Below are 17,469 nucleotides of genomic sequence, written 5' to 3'. Positions count from 1 at the left end.
GCAACGCTCGCCGGAAGTGACATCAAATCTCCGGATGCGCCATTTTTTCAAAATTAGTTCTCACTTGGCGCTTCACTTCCGACGTGACGGAGGAAAAGTATTGGGGGTGCTGATCGCTAGTAGTCTGTTTAAATCATTGCCTCTGCTGGCCGACCACCGTTGCTGATGCTTTGGAAGAGCCTGCGGTAAGAGATATCGGAGGCAGACCAGTGTACTTGCGTGCCTACTATTGTCCTAGGGCTCATCGAAAGAATAATCCTGTCCTGTGAGTAGTGCTCAGGAGTCACACTGATGTGAGTCTATCACTTCAATGCTCTTTATAAAGGGTTAAAGTGGTAGGAAAAGGCTGATATTATGACTCCATGGCGTTGCTGAATGGGAGGTCAGATTCTATTTCTAAGCTTCAGTTATCCTCATTAAATCGCAGTCATCTCAGAATGGTTTCACTAAGTGACCAGACCACATATGTATTGTGCTTTGGAGAGAGTGACAGTTTGTTGTATCTTGCAAGGTATTGGTGTGACTGCAGGCTCGGTAAAAGATATGAAAGGGCTTAAAAAAATTATGAAAGTGGGGAAAAATCCAAGTAGTTGGCCTCTACTGGGCTAGCACCACAAGTCTTCAAGCACAACTACAGCAACAACAAAACAGGAGGAAACTACGAGTATTAGGAAATCCTGAAAATAAATTTGTAGGATGGGATGGGAGGGGTTCTGTTTTTTAGTAGCATATTTGTAATTGTAGTTGCTATACGCAATAAACTAAAGAAGACTAAATGGTTACCTATTAAATTAAAAGTAAAGGACCATTGATAGAAGTCAAAATGACCTTGCAGGTGATTTTCTCTAATTATTAATTAATTAAACAGGAACAAGCCTCAGATTGTGGAGTAATTTTCCCATTCTGGGATTTCTTCCAAGAGAAAGAAAGTTCTTTTCTCTTACTCCTAGTTACATCACCAGCTTGAACCCATCCTCCCTACCATAACTAAAACCATAATTTATTATTTATTCCTTAAAATGATATATCTCCTTACCTAATCTTTACTTAGGGCTCCTTTTACTAAGCTGCATTAGCATTTTTAGCGCACGCAGCATTTTAGTGCACGCTAAACCCACGCTACGCGGCTAGAACTAACACCAGCTCAATGTTGGTGTTAAGGTCTAGTGCGTGCGGCAATTTAGTGTGTGCTATTCCGCACGTTAAAGCCCTAATACGGCTTAGTAAAAGAAGCCCTTAATCTTTAATCAATTTTTATTCACCTATTAAATTAAATTAATTAAATATGAAAATTTTAAAAGCCTTTTATAATTCAATAATATTTCATGGTTGGGAATTTTTTCATTAGAGGACCACAGTTCATTTCAACACTCAAAATCAACAGAAACAAATGTGCTAAATGTTTTTAAGTGCCTATGTGCTATGTTACTTCAATGCTTCTCAAGACTTAAAGTACTTAGCTTTGTACTCTTTTTGAAACCGAGGCCGTTGCTTAATGCTTTCAATCTTCTGACGCGGCCTGTGTTTCATGGGAGAAAATTACAATCCCCGCTGTGTCAGGGAAATGACTCTAGCAACGCTTCTCTGAACTAACTGCATGCCACTGCCGGTTCCGAGCAAACACCTGAGCCATTCGGCAACTGAACTAAAACCGTGCCTTGGATGGAATAATGAAGCTTCCCCAGACATTGGAACTCGGTCATTGCAAAGCAGGGAGATTATATTGAAGGATTATAAATAAATACTTCAAAAAAAAATAAAACCATATAAATTAAAAAAAATAAATAAATAGTGTGCATTATTTATGAAATGACCCATGTAGTTTGGGTTTTAAATATGTGTCTGAACTGTTGTTGCCTTATAAAATTTAGAGAAAGCTGTGTTCAGAAGACTTATTGTCTCTTCCTTCGCTAAAAAACCCCAGGGCATTTTAAATAGTAACATTGAGCCTATGGAACAAGTTGCTGGAAAATATTTGGCAACAGTTAAATTTGCACATTCATAAAGGCATGACTGGCAGCAAGCATATATACAAGAAATGTATCGGCATTGTAGGCAGGGCCAACCCAGAGGTATCTGATGTCCTAAACAAACATTCTGCTGTATGTTCCATACCAAAATGCACTCTCCTGCCATATCCAGCATAACATTTCTCCTCCGTTATCCCCTTTCCCTATGTCAAGTATCTTGCCTTCTCTCTGTTCTTGCTCTTTCCTTTCCCTACCCCCTCTCATATGTAGCATCTCATGTCTTCCCTTCCCTTCCCTTTGCTAGCTTGCATCTGTACTATGTGTGTTTTGGCTGCTATTATTGCTGAAACCACTCTACCGGACTTGAACTGGCCTGCAATGCTGATGGTATGGAGTATCTATATTGCCTCATAAATTTCTAGATCTGCCTTAAAAGTTCCAGCACTAATTCTACTGAAGGCTACATCAAAGCAGAGCAAGGGGCAGTCTAGCACAGTTCTGTCCTCTGTTGATGCAAATTTCCAATTGGAGGTGACTGGACAAAGCAGCACTTGAGTATGGGTAGGTGCAAAAAAGATGTCTTAAAGTAGTGTGTCCCAAACCTGTTTTGGGCAGCCCACAGCTAGTTGTGTTGTCAAAATATCTAAAATAAATAGCATGCAAATTGATCTAATGTATACGCATTGTGAATATCTTGAAAAAACAGTTGTAGGGTCCCTAAGACAGGCTTGGGAAACCCTGCTTTAAAATGTTGCTGAGATGTGCTGTACCCCAGAAGGCTAGTTTCTTTAGAGGGTGGCTATGTTGGGATAATTGTAGACACTTGTTAATGCTTTGCAGATATGAGATTATGATGAAGTAATTAAAACCTACATACATATAACTATTGATGTATGGATTTATTTTTAGTGGATGCATTGTCATGTAGAAAGAGATTCAATTGTAATTACGTAAAGGAGAATATTTTTATGGATACAGTCAGTGGCCATCAGCTTGTCCTTATTACTAGTCCAAAATAACATCACTTTAGCTGACAAAGTATTGTGTGTATGTGTTATGTCAGGTGACTTAACACACTCGCCCTACATGAATCAGTCAGTTTCAGAATGTATGTAGGAAGTCACAGCCGAGAATCAGGCTTTGTGTGAAGTTATTTGTCTCACTTAATATGGCTGCTTCTCTTTAAAAAGAGTTGAAAAGTAAATAGCATTTTCAAAGAAACCTTTATAATTTTACAGAGTGCATAATTTTGGTATTACATGCCTTTATGAAGATGCAGTCAGCAACTCCAGATTCAGAAGAGGTGACAGAGGAAGCAGAGGCCAGCAAGGTTACTACTGGCATGGAGTCCCTTGCTGTAGAAGAAGAGGGGGAGGAGGAGGAGGAAGAAGAGCATGAGCCAGAAGATTGGTATGTGACCTGCAGTGATGAGGAGTTGGAATCCCCTGAAACCTGGATGCCTCCCCCAGAGGAGATCAAACGGCTTTATGAACTGCTGGACAGCCAGGGTACACTGCCACTACAGGTGGAGATTCTCCCACGGCGTCCACCCACACCAGATGTTGACCCAGAGGATGACAGGTCAGATGAAGAGCCCGAGGCTGAGGAGGAAGCTGAAGAGCAGTAAGTTTCCAGTCTAACATCCTTTGTAAATGTGTGACAGTTTTGTTCAGAGTGGCTTTGAGAAAAGGCAACACCATGTCTTTAACTGGTAGAAGTGCCTGAATTTGCCCATCAGTCTCTTGGAGATTTGACCGAAGCCTCATCTTCTTGGTACCTTGCATCTTATTCTCCATCACAATGCAGGCACATAGTAAGAAGTAAAAAACACAAAAAATATAGATTCCTTCTGTTTTTATAATATTTTAATGCACAATCCAGACAAATAGGTTATGTGCCTGCCGTCAGATAGAGGTAGAGATACTGAACTATTCCAGTGATCTTACCAACATAATAGCTTGGATTTCTCTACTTTCTGCAGACAGTGTAAGTTTGATACAACAGAATCCCTTGTGTAGACTCGACAAGCCTGACTCTGGGTTATAGTCCACATCTGCATTCCTCAAGTTTGAGTCATCAGGCTTGTGAGCTTTAGCTTGTGTATGGAAGGGACCCCTTACTGCTGTAGGCAGGTTGCATACTTTTCACTATAAATGGGCTCTTATCACCTCTGACCAGTGGGTTCTGGAGTGGTATGCCTTGGAATATGCTGAATCTGTTTCAGATGCCTCTCTGACTTCCCCTATAAGTTCCAATATCAAAAGAAAGATTACCCTACAGTAGTTTTCAGCAATGGTGTACCAAGGGGGGGGGGGGGGGGGGGGGTCCGCCCCAGGTGCAAGCCCTGAGGGGGTGCTCCCGGCCTTGAAGTCATTGGCGTCCAGTTCTCTGTCTGGCGTCCGGATTCCCCCCCCCGGCCTCCCCGCACTATTTACCATAGAGAAGCAGCCTGCAGCAAGATCGCAATGCCAGTGATCTTTGCGCTGTTTCCTCCGCCGCGGTCCCGCCCCACCTCTGACAGCTGTTTGTATTGACATGTGGCGATGTCTTGCTGAGTGGTGTTCATTTATTGTAGTTGCGTGTTTTTGTGTGCTGTTGCAAGAATGTTGAAGCTTGAATTAGAGCAACGCACAAACATTAAATTTCTAGTTAAACTTTGCAAGAATGGAAGTGAAATCAGAGACATGTTAGTTCAAGTTTATGGGGATAATGCCATAAGAAAACGTCAGTGTACAAATGTATTAAGACGTTTTTCTGAGGAGAGAGAAAGCGTCACTGATGAAGAAAGGTCAGGGTGGTCAGTAATGAGTAGAACTGATGAAAACATTGTAAAAATTCATCAAATTGTGCATCAAAATCGTTAGCTGACTGTGAGAAGCATAGCAGACCAAGTAAACATTGATAGAAAAACAGGAAAATCTTAACTGAAAATCTTGGCATGAGAAAGGTGTGTGCAAAACTGGTCCCAAAGTAGAGTCAAAGTTTGCCAAGACCTTTTGGAGAGTCATGGTGATGTTTTGGGCTATGTTATCACTGGTGATGAAACATAGGTTTACCAATACGACCCCGAAACAAAGTGTCAAAGTGCATAATTGAAGTCTGCCAATTCTCCACAACCAAAAAAGTTCCATCAGTTTAAATCAACAGTCAAAACAATATTGCTAATCTTTTTTTGATATTGGAGGGATTGTTTATTATGAATTTGTACCAACTGGACAAACAGTTAACCAAGTTTATTATTTGGAAGTGCTGAAAAGTCTGTATGAAAAAGATAAAAACGACCTGAACTTTTCACTAACTCATGGCTCTTACATTACAACAGTGCACCAGCTCGCACAGCACTGTCTGTGATGGAGTTTTTAGCCAGAAAACAAAATAACTGCATTGGAACTCCCTCTCTACTCACCTGATCTGGCCCCCAATTACTTTTTTCTTTACCCAAAGATAAATAAAATATTGAAAGGAAGACATTTTTATGACATGCAGGACATCAAGGTAATACAACGAAAGCTCTGATGTGCATTCCAGAAAAAGAGTTCCAAAATTTATTTGAAGGGTGGACTAGGCGCTGGTGTCAGTGCATAGCTTCACAAGGAGTACTTCAAAGGTGACCATAGTGATATTTAGTAATGAGGTGTGTAGCACATTTTCTAGGACTCGCAAGAACTGACAGCAGATATTCATGGAGCAGTGCAGGGCCATGCTGGAGCGCAAAAAGCTCACTCCTGCCTTGTGCGCTGCTGGCTGCGAGATCTGAGGCAGCCATCCAGCAAGGGAGGGGCTCGGCACGTGGCAGGAGCACAGAAAGCTCGCTCCTGCCGATACACCGCTGGACCACCAGGATTTAAAAAGGTATAAGTTTCCCTGGCAGACAGCCGGGCGCTCACTTAAATTAACTGGGTGGAGCGCCTGGCTAAAAGACGCTAGGGAGAACACTGCTCTCGGTAAGCAGCCGCCAGTTTCCCTTAAGGCTCACTCTATTAGAAGTGTTGCTGCTTCATGGGCAGAGTCTCACACAATTCATCCAGATGAAATTTGCAGGGCGGCTATGTGGTCCTCTCTTCATACCTTTACCTGGTTTTACAGGGTGGATGTGGCAGCTCGCTCTGATGCCGCTTTTGGTACCTCTGTGTTGTGGGCAGGCTCTTCTGTCCTTCCTTAGACGCTGCCATTCCTTTGGTACATCACCTAGCATACTGAATACAGAAGGGACATAACAGAATGGAAGATTAAATTTTCACTTTCAGTCATCTTCTTTTTGTTAGTCTCTGAAGGATTCAGTACGGCCTTCCCTCTCTGTGTAAGCTCAGATGTTCTGAATTGCCTGCCTCAGTTATTCTTGCAGGCTTGAGGATCTTCCAGCCAGTAGAGGGATTCTGTGGGGAATTTGCTCTTCTGTGAGTATGCATATTACAATGTGGGTGCTCGTTGCACATAGCAGGTTAGTTCTACATTTTTCCCAATGCTTTTCTGTGTTGCCTTTTGCCTGTTTACTTGTTTTCATGTTTTGCAGACAGAAATTGTTTATGTAACCAGGGAGGTTCCCCTGTGCCCCATTATTTTGTTCTGGATTTGTTCCAGTATGTTGCTTGGCTTTGGGACTGTACTGCAGGGGGTTCTTAACTCTCTCTCTCTCTAAGGTAAGAGGAGCGCATGCTCAGAAAAGTGTTTCGATTTCTGCAACTCCTGGATTGCGGGAAATGAATGAACCTAGCATATTGAATCCTCCAGGGACTAACAGAAAATTATCAAAGGTGAAAACCTAATCTTCTAATAGCATCCAAGTTAATGTTGGCTGGATGGCTCAGCAGTACCTCAGAGCTAAGCCCTAATATTGCTGCGGTAACCTCAGGAAAACATAACAACATAACAAGGCAGTGTACAGGGTAGTAAAAAAAAAAAGAATCAGGAACAGTAATTCTTAACAAATTAGAATACAGTTTTACAAATGCATAAAAAAACTATAAACCACTCAGGCAGCGAAGATAGACAACTAAGTCTCCAACCTATTGACAACAACCCCAGACTACAAGATGTTCAGAAAGGAAATAAAAACTATACTCTTAAAGAAATCCCTTAATAAAGCTTAATACCATGATAAAGCTTAACCCCCCCTTTTACCATCCCCTCCCTAACCCCAGATCCTACTTTTCCCTCTCTTGGAAACCTTCTCTGATCTAACGTTGTAACCCTTCTTCCATAACTCTTTTTGTAATCCGCTTTGAACCGAAAGGTAATGGCGGAATAGAAATCTGTAATGTAATGTAAATGAAAAATTGAGGTTTGTAATGGGGTAAGATGAATGAAAGTTGTCTAGTCTTGGGTCATCGGGTTTGGGCAAGAGGTAAGTTTTTTTTCAGGAGCTTCTTAAAATGCATGTATGATGTAGAAGAGCGGACCAGATGATTCCATTCTGGATCTTTAGAAGTTGCTTGGTAGGACAAAAATGTATTGATTACTCTTTTATGCGAGAAACCTTTTAACTGATGGAAAGGAAAAGAATTACTGGGGTCGAGAGGTCCGCCCGGGTCTGGAAAATAAGAAATGATTGGTGAGGTAATCAGGCAATAAACCATATAGGGCCTTATAGAAGAGACAGCCAAATTTAAAAAATACCCGATTTGTCAATTTTTAGCTAGACTTGGTGGAAGATCTACCTTTTTTAAAAGGCCCAGCACTCTCAGAAGACAAGTTAACTCTGTCTTAAGATCTCGAGAGAAAGAAAACATTTTTAGAGTTACCTAAAGAGATTGAGAATTCAGGGATTTCTGATTTTGCTTTAATTTTGATTTTCAGATTAAAAAATGAAATAGGATCATGTTCTTTAACAAACATAAGTAATTTTTATGTTTTTTAGTGGTAGAATGATCATTTGTTTGTAGCTCTTATGAGAAGCCTGCATATCTAACTCATCATAAGTCCAGAAGGATTTTGTGAGGTGATAACTGGACATCTCAAGGAAACTCTAGTCTGCTTGTTAAACAAGAACAGTGTTTGGAAAGTGCTAATTAATTCTTCTTTAGCACTCTCCAGACTGGTATAGGTATCTTACAAGCGGGTATATATCTCATCATGACCAGCAGGTGGAGACTGAAACAAAACTATGGCATAGCAGGTACCTTCCCCTATTCAAGTTTCAAGTTTATTCGAAATTTGATGAATCGCTTATAAATAAAATACTAAGCGATTTACATTAAAATCCAAATTTGAATATACGTTAAAATACAAAATAATAATGACAAATAAAATATTAAGCGAATTACAATAAAATCCAAATTTGAACATATGTTAAGATACAAGGTAATAATAATAAAAACAAATCCCCCCCAAAAAAAGGGGGTTTGACCAACAGACTCAACTGGATGGAACGGAAGAGGGATTCAGGTTACAATATTACAATAACTACTAAACATTACCCAAAAAGAAAAGAAACGGCTACAGATTATTCAAAATCTTGCCGTTAAATTAATTCACAACGGGAAAAAATATGACCATGTATCCCCCTTTTTGGTTGCCTCACATTGGCTTCCCATTAATCATTGCATCATCTTTAAAATTTTACTTTTGGTATTTAAAACTTTATCCACAAATGAACCGCAATTCATAAACAGGGTACTCATTCCATACAACTCTTCTCGCTCCCTTCACTCATCAAGCCAAGGTCTTTTGGTAGTCCCTTCTTTGAAAGTGATCGGCACAAGACGATACGATATATTTTCAGTAGTAGCCCCTCAAACCTGGAATTCTCTCCCCCAATATATTAGAGACAAAAAAGATATTAGCCGTTTCAAAATTAATTTAAAAACCCTTCTGTTTAAAGATGCGTTTACCTCCTATATGGAATAATTGCAGTGCAGCAGTCCTTTATAAAAAAAAAAACAACAACACCCTTCCTAATGTTTTTTCCTTTCGTGTTTCTCTCTCATTTTTAAAAAGAGCTTATATATATATATATATATATATATAAGCTGAGGGAGTCCTGAGCCGAACCAGCAGTAAGGGAATCCTTTTTACCCTTACCATCAGCGGATGAGAAAATCCCTCTGTGGGATATATATATATATATATATATATATATATATATAAGCTGAGGGAGTCCTGAGCCGAACCAGCAGTAAGGGAATATATATATATATATATATTTTTTTTTTTTTCCAAACAGCTGATGCCGGCTTTAGCAGCTGATGCCTGCTTTAGCAGCTGGGACAGTTCAGGCTTCCCAGCCACTACAGGCCCTGGAGGGGTTGTTTTTTGCAGGAACTTCACCATTTTCTCAGACAGGCCCATCCATTTTGTCTGTAACCTCAGGTGACCTTTTCCCTATTTGGAAAAACAGGGGCAGGTTTCAGCTGGGTCCCCTGCTGTGGTAGGGAATCCCATGGGACCACCGGGAGTTTTTCCCCCCCAATTTAAATTTTGCAATGTGCAGAGACTATTTTCATGTGGCTGGGAGTCCCACATGCGCCCAGGGGGTTTCGGAAGGGGGTTCCCTCCATACCCCCTGTGGCTTTGCCTCCCTCTTCATTTGGCGTCCCTTCTTCCGCCAGAGGGTGGCTTGGGATGAGGACCTGGTCAGAAGAGCATGTCGGCCTGGATGAGGACCTAGACCCTTATGAGGAATTCCAGGATCCTCTCGGGACGGCAGCGGGGTGGCAGGTTTCCCGCCTTCCAGCAAAGAGGCATCTGTGATGCACCTTTTTCAGAGGGATAAGCTACCAGACCTGATTCATCAGATCTCCTCGGTGCTGCGTTTTGAAGAAGTGTCACCGGAGACCCCGCATGTGGGTGACCCTCTTCTTAGGGGGATCCGCGCTACTTCCTATGCATTAGGATATTCAGGATCTCGTACTGGCGCAGTGGAATACGCCAAATGTGCCAAGTGGTCGAGGCCAGTAATGTGCTCGACTTCAAGAGATGTTGGGACAAACAAGTGGGGTTGCTACAGAGTTATGCTTAAAAGATGGATTCTCATGGGAGAGGGGACTCTAGAGCAGGCAAATTTGCTGAGGGAGGGTTCTTGAGTGGGCAGACTTGTTGGGCCACCGTCCCTTTTCTGCCGTCATACTCTGTTTCTATGTTTCGGTTGGCGCGCACCATGGCTCGTTTGTATCTCATCCCGGAGGGGATAGGGCTATTTTGAAGTCACTAGTGGTGGACAAGGTGGTCTCAGCGATTGCTAAGTGGCATACCGTGCCTGTTGAGGGCGGTTCTGCCTTATGGGACTCTGAGGAGTGTAAGTTGGAGACCATTCTTAAACAGAGTTTTGATGTCTCTGCTTTGGGGGTACAGGGAGCTAGTGGCTCATGCCGTGTTTCGGTGAGCCGAGCGTATCCTGGATCATGAGTCTGATGACTGGTCCTTGGTGAATCAGGAGGTGGCAAAGATTGAGATGGCTGCCTCGTTCCTCTCGAATACTCTATGACTTGGTGCAGACATCTGCCAAGTCTATGGTTTTTGGAGTGGCCACATGACGTACCTTGTGGCTTCATGCTTGGTCGGCGGATGCTGCATCCAAAACTAAGCTTAACAAATTTCCCTTTCTGGGGTCTTTTTGTTTGGAGAGGATTTAGATAAGTTGGTTCAAACTCTGACAGGACTCTGAGGTGCCCCGCCTGCCTGAGGACCATGCCTGCCTGGCGTCTCAGGGTTGCACTGCACATGGGCGTCTGTGGGAGTTCTGCAAATACTCCCCTGGGTGTGGGGCTGCTACTTTCCAGGCTTCGGAGTTTTCCCGGGTCGGGGGGGCCCATCGGGGGGCTGGGAATCCTTCTGCTGGTTCCCCAGTTGCCCGTCCTGCCCAATGACTCTTTGCTGGCGCCCCCTTTGGTTCCAGTGGGTGCCCGGCTGCCCGAGTGTTCCCCCAAGTGAGCCGAGATTATGTCCACTCAGTGGGTCCTGGAGGTGGTACGGGATGGTTATGCTCTATAGTTTGCCTGCTGTTTGCCAGATCATTTTATAACATCTTCGTGTCAGGTGGCATGGAAGATGCAGGCCTTTCACTTGACCCTTCAACACGTGCTTGATCTCAAAGCAGTTGTTCCAGTATCTCCTCAGGAGTGCGGCACCAGCAAGTACTGAATTTACCTTGTAGTGCCCAAGAAGGAGGGGGACCTTTCGGCCCATCTTAGATTTAAAAGGGGTAAACAGAGCTCTCAAAATTCCCTCTTTTTGCATGGAAACACTGCGGTCTGTCATTCTGGCGGTTCAGCCGGGGGAGTTCCTGACTTCTCTTGATATGACAGAGGCCTACTTACATGTTCCAATTTGGGCCTCCCATCAGTGCTTTCTTCGCTTTGCGATCTTGGGTCAGCACTATCAGTTCTGTGCACTTCCTTTTGGCCTGGACACAGCTTCCTGGATATTCACCAAGGTTATGGTGGTTGTCGCAGCGGCCTTGAGGACAGAGGGCATTCTTGTGCATCCCTACATGGATGACTGGTTGATTCGGGGCGAAGTTGTTGCAGGAGAGCACCCAGGTTACGACTCAGGTGGTGGAGTTTCCTCAGTTGCTGGGATGGGTGATCAACCTTTCCAAGAGTCAGTTGGTCCCATCTCAGCGTCTGGTGTACCTTGGGGTTCTGTTTGACTCCTCCTTGGGAAAGGTCTTCCTTCCAGAGGCCCAGGTAAGCAAATTTAAATCTCGGATTCACCTGCTTATGGTGTCCCGGAGTCCTCGGGCGCAGGATTTCCTCCAAGTCTTGGGGGTCGATGGCAGTTTCCCTAGATGTAGTAAGGTGGGCGCGGGCCCACATGCGTCCAGTTCAGTATGCTCTGCTTTGGTGGTGGTCACCCCAGAGGCATAGTTTGGATCTCCCTGTTCCTCTGAGAAGCTTGGCACGCTGCAGCCTTTGTTGGTGGCTCCAGACCTCTCATCTTGTTCAAGGGATGAGTCAGGATCAACCACAGTGGACGGGGCTTCTCACAGATGCCAGTCTCCTCAGTTGGGGAGCTCAGTATCTAGGTCACTCAGCTCGAGGCACCTGGTCCACAGAGGAGGCTAGTTGATCAATGTGCTGGAGACCAGAGCCGTCCTTTTTATTGGGCAAGTCAAGTCAGAGTTCTGTCAGACAATGCCACGGTGGTGGCCTATGTCAATCGTCAGAGGGGCACCAAGAGCACTCAGCGCAGGAGGCAGTTCTGCTCATGGTCTGGGCAGAGTCCCACCTTCAGGACATCTCAGCCTCCCACATAGCCAGAGTGGAGAATGTTCAGGTGGACTTCCTCAGTCATCACGTGTTAGATCCCAGAGAGTGGTGTCTTAAGCTATGGGGCCTTTCAGTTGATAATGTGGTTTTGGAGTCAGCCCCTGATGGCCATGAGTGTCAACGCCAAAACACCGTGCTTCTTCAGTCGTCGCAGGAACGGTCAGGCCGAGGGCCTGGATGCTCTGGTTCAACTGTGGCGAATGGAGGAGCTGGTGTATGTGTTCCCTCCGTGGCCATTAGTGGGCAGAGTTCTTCTCCACATTTGTTCATCACCTGGGCCTGGTGGTTCTTGTGACTCTGGATTGGCCCCGCCGTCCGTGGTATGCGATCTGGTGCAGCATCTAGTGTCGGATCCTCTTCCTCTTTTGCCCAATCTGCTGACTCAGGGCCCCATTCCCATGTTCGATCCAGGTCCCTTGGCTCTTGAGAGGGGGATGCCTAGGTAAGAAGGGGTATTCAGATAAAGTGATCTCCACCCTCTTGGGTCCCGGAAACTTTCCACATCTCGGGCTTATGTGCGGGTTTGGCGCATCTTTAAGGATTGGTATGGAGCTTATGGAGTGGTCTCTTTTTGCGTTTCCCTGCCTAACATCTTAGAATTCTTGCAGAATGGCCTGGACAGGGGCCTGGCTTGGTCGTCTTTCCGGGTTCAGCAGGTGGCCCTGTCGGCCTTTCATGGATTGTTACAAGGTCAGCGGCTGACTGCCATTCCTGATGTCGTCCGCTTCTTGCGGGCGGCCAAATTATTCAAGCTTCCTGTGCAGCTGTCGGTTCCCTCTTGAGATTTGAATCTGGTCTTGTCTGTGCTGGTGCATCCTCCTTTTGAGCCTTTGGGCACCTGCTCGTTGAAGAACCTTACTCTTAAGGCGGTATTTTTGGTGGCTATTACTTCTGCTAGGCGTGTTTCGGAATCAGGCAGTGGTCCTCCCACTGTTGGGTAGTCGGGAGGGCTCTTCTGAGCAGAAGCAGTTGCGCAAGTTAGATGTCGGTCGGGTTCTTCGCTCTTATGTGCAGAGGACCCAGGAGTTCAGGAAATCAGATCATCTCTTTTGTCCTTCTTGCGGGTTCTCATAAGGGGGATGGCGCTTCCAAGGCTACCATTGCGCGTTGGATCAAAGAAGCTATTGTGTCCTCATATCTTCTTCAGAAAAAGCCTGTTCTGGAATTTTTCAAGGCTCATTGCACTCGTGGTCAGGCAGCATCTTGGGCTGAGTCTTCACTAGTGCCTCTAGTGGCCATTTGTAAGGTTGCAGTTTAGTCTTCCTTGCATTCTTTTGTCAGACACTACCAGGTGGATATACAGGCGCGGTGTTTGGTGAGCGTGTTTTGGTGTTGGCCCTTCAGGGGTCCCACCCATGATGGGGACTGCTTTGGTACATCCCGCTTGTAAGATTAACCTATACCGGTCTGGAAAATGCTACAGAAGGGGAAATTAGGTTCTTATCTGCTAATTTATTTTCTCTTAGCTTTTCCAGACCGGTATAGGTCCCCACATTGTCTATTGTCATGTTGTGCTTGTGGCTGTTACGTGTGCCTTTTTTGTTTTTTCTGTGGGTTCTAGTATTTTTCTAGTGCTGGGGAGAATTGAAGAACAGCAGCTGTGGCTCAGCTGGTGAGCTGTGATGACATTTTCTTGCTGAGATCTCTCCTTTGCATTTTCCAACAGCATTTGGGTATGTTAGTTGTTACTCCTGTGCGGAGTCTTGTTTATTTCTGTTTCAAGTCCTTACTTCTGCTTGGCTATTCGGCAGACTGATAGGAATAAGGGAAGGTACCTATTATGTACTATTCCATAGTTGTGTTTCAGTCTCCACTTGCTGGTCATGATAAGATATAAACCCGCGTGTAAGATTAACCTATAACGGTCTGGAGAAGCTAAAAGAAAGTAAATTAGCAGGTAAGAACCTAATTTCTCCTTTGTTCTCTGGGTAATGATATGTATACTGTATATTAAAAAAAATAATTATAATAAACATCTTGGCAGGCCAAAACAAGGAATAACAATGAACTTCCAAGTGTATTTAAAAATTTGTTATACTGCTTATCATAATTCTAAACGTCAAGAAAAACAATGTTTTGCCACAGTACACACCAGAATTTCTCTTCATTGTGTTTTTGCAGGCCCCAGGTCCCAACTGAATTTGATTTTGATGTTGATGATGAGCCAACAACACCCAAAAATTCTCTGATTGACCGGAGACGAACAGGTAAGTTGTTGAGAGAAAACATAGCATCATATGGGTGAGTGGTTTCATAGAAATGTAGATTTGGGGGCTTAGAGGTCTAGTAAGGAGACCCATCTTCAGGTCCTCCTGCCAACAGCTCACGTGACATACTATAAATGCATACTTAGATACTGGCAGAACTAATTTTCAGTCCCATTCCTACCACCAACTCTTATTGTGTGCCTTCTCAATTCACTCGGAACTGCAGACCCTGCTTCTGGACTTGATACTGCTACCCCTACTGTGTGACATTTAGTAGTATTTATCGGGGGCTTTCCTCTCACAAAAGAATTTGGATCCCTTTTCTCCTCATTGGCTGGATTCTCATTGCTACAGAATGACCCTTATTGGCATAAGTGTCAACAGTCTTGGTGCTAAAATCCAGGCACAGGTGGCAAACATCATATACATTGGGCCCTGGCTCTACAGCAGAGCATATATATATAGCGTTAACCCAATAACTGACTGCTAAATTTTAACTCTATTAGTACTACTCAATCTGTAACTTTTTAATCATTGTAAACCGCATAGAACTTCACGGTCCTGCAGTATATAAACTGTTATTATTATTAAAGCTCATCCTCAAGGTAAATTGTTGAATTTTGTTGTTTCACTGTGTCATATTGTCTCAGTAACCAGTTGGGGTGGGCCCTTTTTACTCACAGGCAGCTCAGTCAAGAGTCAGAAAAGGGAGGCTCGGCTGGATAAGGTCCTTTCAGACATGAAGAGGCACAAGAAGATTGAGGAGCAGATCCTGAAGACAGGACGGGACCTTTTTGACCTGGAACCTGACCAGGTCCCCACTCCAAGGCGCTCATCTGCGATCTTTCCACGACAGCGCAAATACTGATGGTAGTGAACATTCTTCACCTCCGCAGTAGATCTGTATTTAGAGGGCTGTGTTAAAGCTAAACTGCTGCATTACTGAACTCTGTGCCCAGATACTGCTGTTTCTTTTCTTTCACAGTTGTTTGATTTTGGAATCCTTCCAGGAACCATACTATGAGATACAAACACTGGGTCACAAGCACAGAAATACCTATTCTGAGCATTCATCAGTTCAGTTTTTAAATATATTAATATAATATTGCTGCTTAAGTTCCTCAAAATATCAATTTATTTGGCTGGTTCAGTGACATAGGTGCCAAGTGTAGTACATTGCCATGTGGGAGCTCTCCAGTTTGCTTTTCTGCTCCCTGGATTAGCTAGATCCTTCAGAGACAGTATTCAGAGCCTTCCAGTTTAGGGACAGAGAATGGTCATTGCCAAAGGACCCATGTATCATGATTGCAGAATTATGGAAGGTGTTGTGGGCATAGCCCTTCTGAGGGCTGTTATATCAATGACCAGAGTAGGTGTCTTGGACAGAAGCAGAATAAAATATAGGGGGAAAGTTTCTAGCTATTTGAAAATGAGGACTTATGATACCAGATCCCAGACTTTATTTTGACCCAGCAGCTCAGTCAAAACCATCACTTTGGCTCTTTCTCTCTTTTATTCTTAAGCTTCTTTTATTTTTTTGTCCTAATGTATTGTGTTAGGCTGTTCTGGTTTTTTCTGGATTAAAAGGTGTGTAACTTTATTTTGGCTATGCTCTGCTCTTCTATATTCACACTTTGTATATTTTGGAAGTGGGAGCTATCAATTCACATTTCTCCATTCCAGATCTTCATTGGAAAACAAAGATTAGGGACCTGCCATGAAGTTACCTAAGAGTATTTTTTTAAACAAGTGAAAAGAATGTGTTCTGCAGTTTAATACAGTTTAAGTTCTGGAACTCATTGTTGAAGGATGAGATAAAAGCATGGGTTTAAAATTGGTTTCCACAAATTCCTGCAACTAATGTCCATAACTCTTATCAAGTTTAGACCCTGATGATAAAATAACATGGAATCTTTATTTTTTGGGATCATGTCTGATCCAGTGACCTGGATTCACCATTGTTAGAAACAGGGTAGTGGAATAGAAGGACCTTCTGATCCTGTACTGCAGTACTTATGTTTATTGTGCTCTACGGCTAGTCATCTTTATGTGTAGCAAGTTGATGGTATCACACTGTTAACCAGAGTATAATGAGTATTGTTTGTAAAACTGCTGAGAAAGGAGTCTTGCTCTAAATGAAGGCTCTTCAATGCAAGATATGCAGGACATTGATGACCCTTTCTGTTATTCTGTTATTGCTGATGCTGCTGGATATAGCCTATGGGCCTTGCATTGAAGATCACTGCATTTGATCACTTCATCTGCATGCTTCAGGAGTAGCTGGTGGAGTTGAAGGCCAGCCCCCTTATCTGCTCTGCTTGTACATGTATAGATAGATGTAGGCAAGAAGTGAAGAAAAGACAGAAAAATATCAAATGAGCAAGACGCTGTGAAGACTGAGTTAAGAGCACAGGCATGGAAGCAGAACCAAAGAATGAGAACAAGGTGTTTAGAAAAATCACAAGACACACAGGTAGGAAAAATGCACTAAGTCCAGTTTGGTGGCTGTAAATTCTCAAAATTGACATTTCATATGCTGTCTTTATATCTTGCACTGTACAGAAGGAAATGCATTTCTTTGCAAGTTGTGTGAAACCAAATAAATTGTGAGGTCTGCCATCTTTATTTATTTAAAAAATTTATATACCGTTTAAACCTAAATGGTTTACATATCATTGCATACATAATTCAGTAAAACAAACAAACATTCTCTATAATAAAACCCTAAGCGTGCATACGCACTTATACCAGCATGATCCCTGCCTCCATGATTTGTGCCTCCATGGCCATGTTTAATTTGCGGCGCGTGCAACTGTTTGCAGCACATGTGACGCATAACGTGGCAGTTTGTCTCTGCGGTGTGGCGGCAGTGATAGGTGGTGGCGAGAGCAACAGTAGGAGGGTGTCCTTCGGCCTAGACGAGGCGGACAGGGTGCATGTGCTGCGAGGTGTCCGGCTGTCAGAAGAGGTGTTTAGTCGAATGAATGAGTCCTCCCATGCTGGTAAGAATTACAGGATGTAAATACTGGGAAGTGAAGGAGTAGGAAAATGCTGCTGCACAGGGAAGTGGAAGGGTGAGAGACAGAC

General features: G+C 43.5%; 1 protein-coding gene across 5 annotated transcripts; it reads left to right on the top strand.

The window, feature by feature from the left end:
- Positions 1-34: 34 nt before the first annotated feature.
- PAGR1 (PAXIP1 associated glutamate rich protein 1) lies at positions 35-17,001 on the top strand. Of its 5 annotated transcripts, none has more exons than XM_033946057.1 (4): positions 35-185; positions 3,209-3,593; positions 14,297-14,382; positions 15,066-17,001. In XM_033946057.1, the coding sequence occupies exons 2-4, from the start codon at positions 3,238-3,240 to the stop codon at positions 15,248-15,250; spliced, it is 627 nt and encodes a 208-aa protein (XP_033801948.1). In that variant the 5' UTR covers positions 35-185; positions 3,209-3,237; the 3' UTR covers positions 15,251-17,001. The 5 variants fall into 5 exon arrangements, with proteins under 5 accessions (XP_033801948.1, XP_033801949.1, XP_033801950.1 ...); XM_033946058.1 differs by having other exon boundaries at positions 50-265; XM_033946059.1 differs by having other exon boundaries at positions 50-293; positions 3,244-3,593.
- Positions 17,002-17,469: the final 468 nt, after the last annotated feature.

This window comes from Geotrypetes seraphini, chromosome 5 (assembly GCF_902459505.1).
Source record: "Geotrypetes seraphini chromosome 5, aGeoSer1.1, whole genome shotgun sequence".
Taxonomy (NCBI): domain Eukaryota; kingdom Metazoa; phylum Chordata; class Amphibia; order Gymnophiona; family Dermophiidae; genus Geotrypetes; species Geotrypetes seraphini.
Note: the sequence above shows the minus strand (reverse complement) of the source record. Positions and strands in the feature narration are given on the sequence as shown.

Coding starts and splice junctions, on each gene's coding strand:
- PAGR1 (XM_033946057.1), top strand. CDS start 3,238: ATGAAGATGCAGTCAGCAACTCCAGATTCAGAAGAGGTGACAGAGGAA. Junction 3,594..14,296: donor GAGGAGGAAGCTGAAGAGCA/GTAAGTTTCCAG, acceptor GTGTTTTTGCAG/GCCCCAGGTCCCAACTGAAT. Junction 14,383..15,065: donor GATTGACCGGAGACGAACAG/GTAAGTTGTTGA, acceptor TTTTACTCACAG/GCAGCTCAGTCAAGAGTCAG.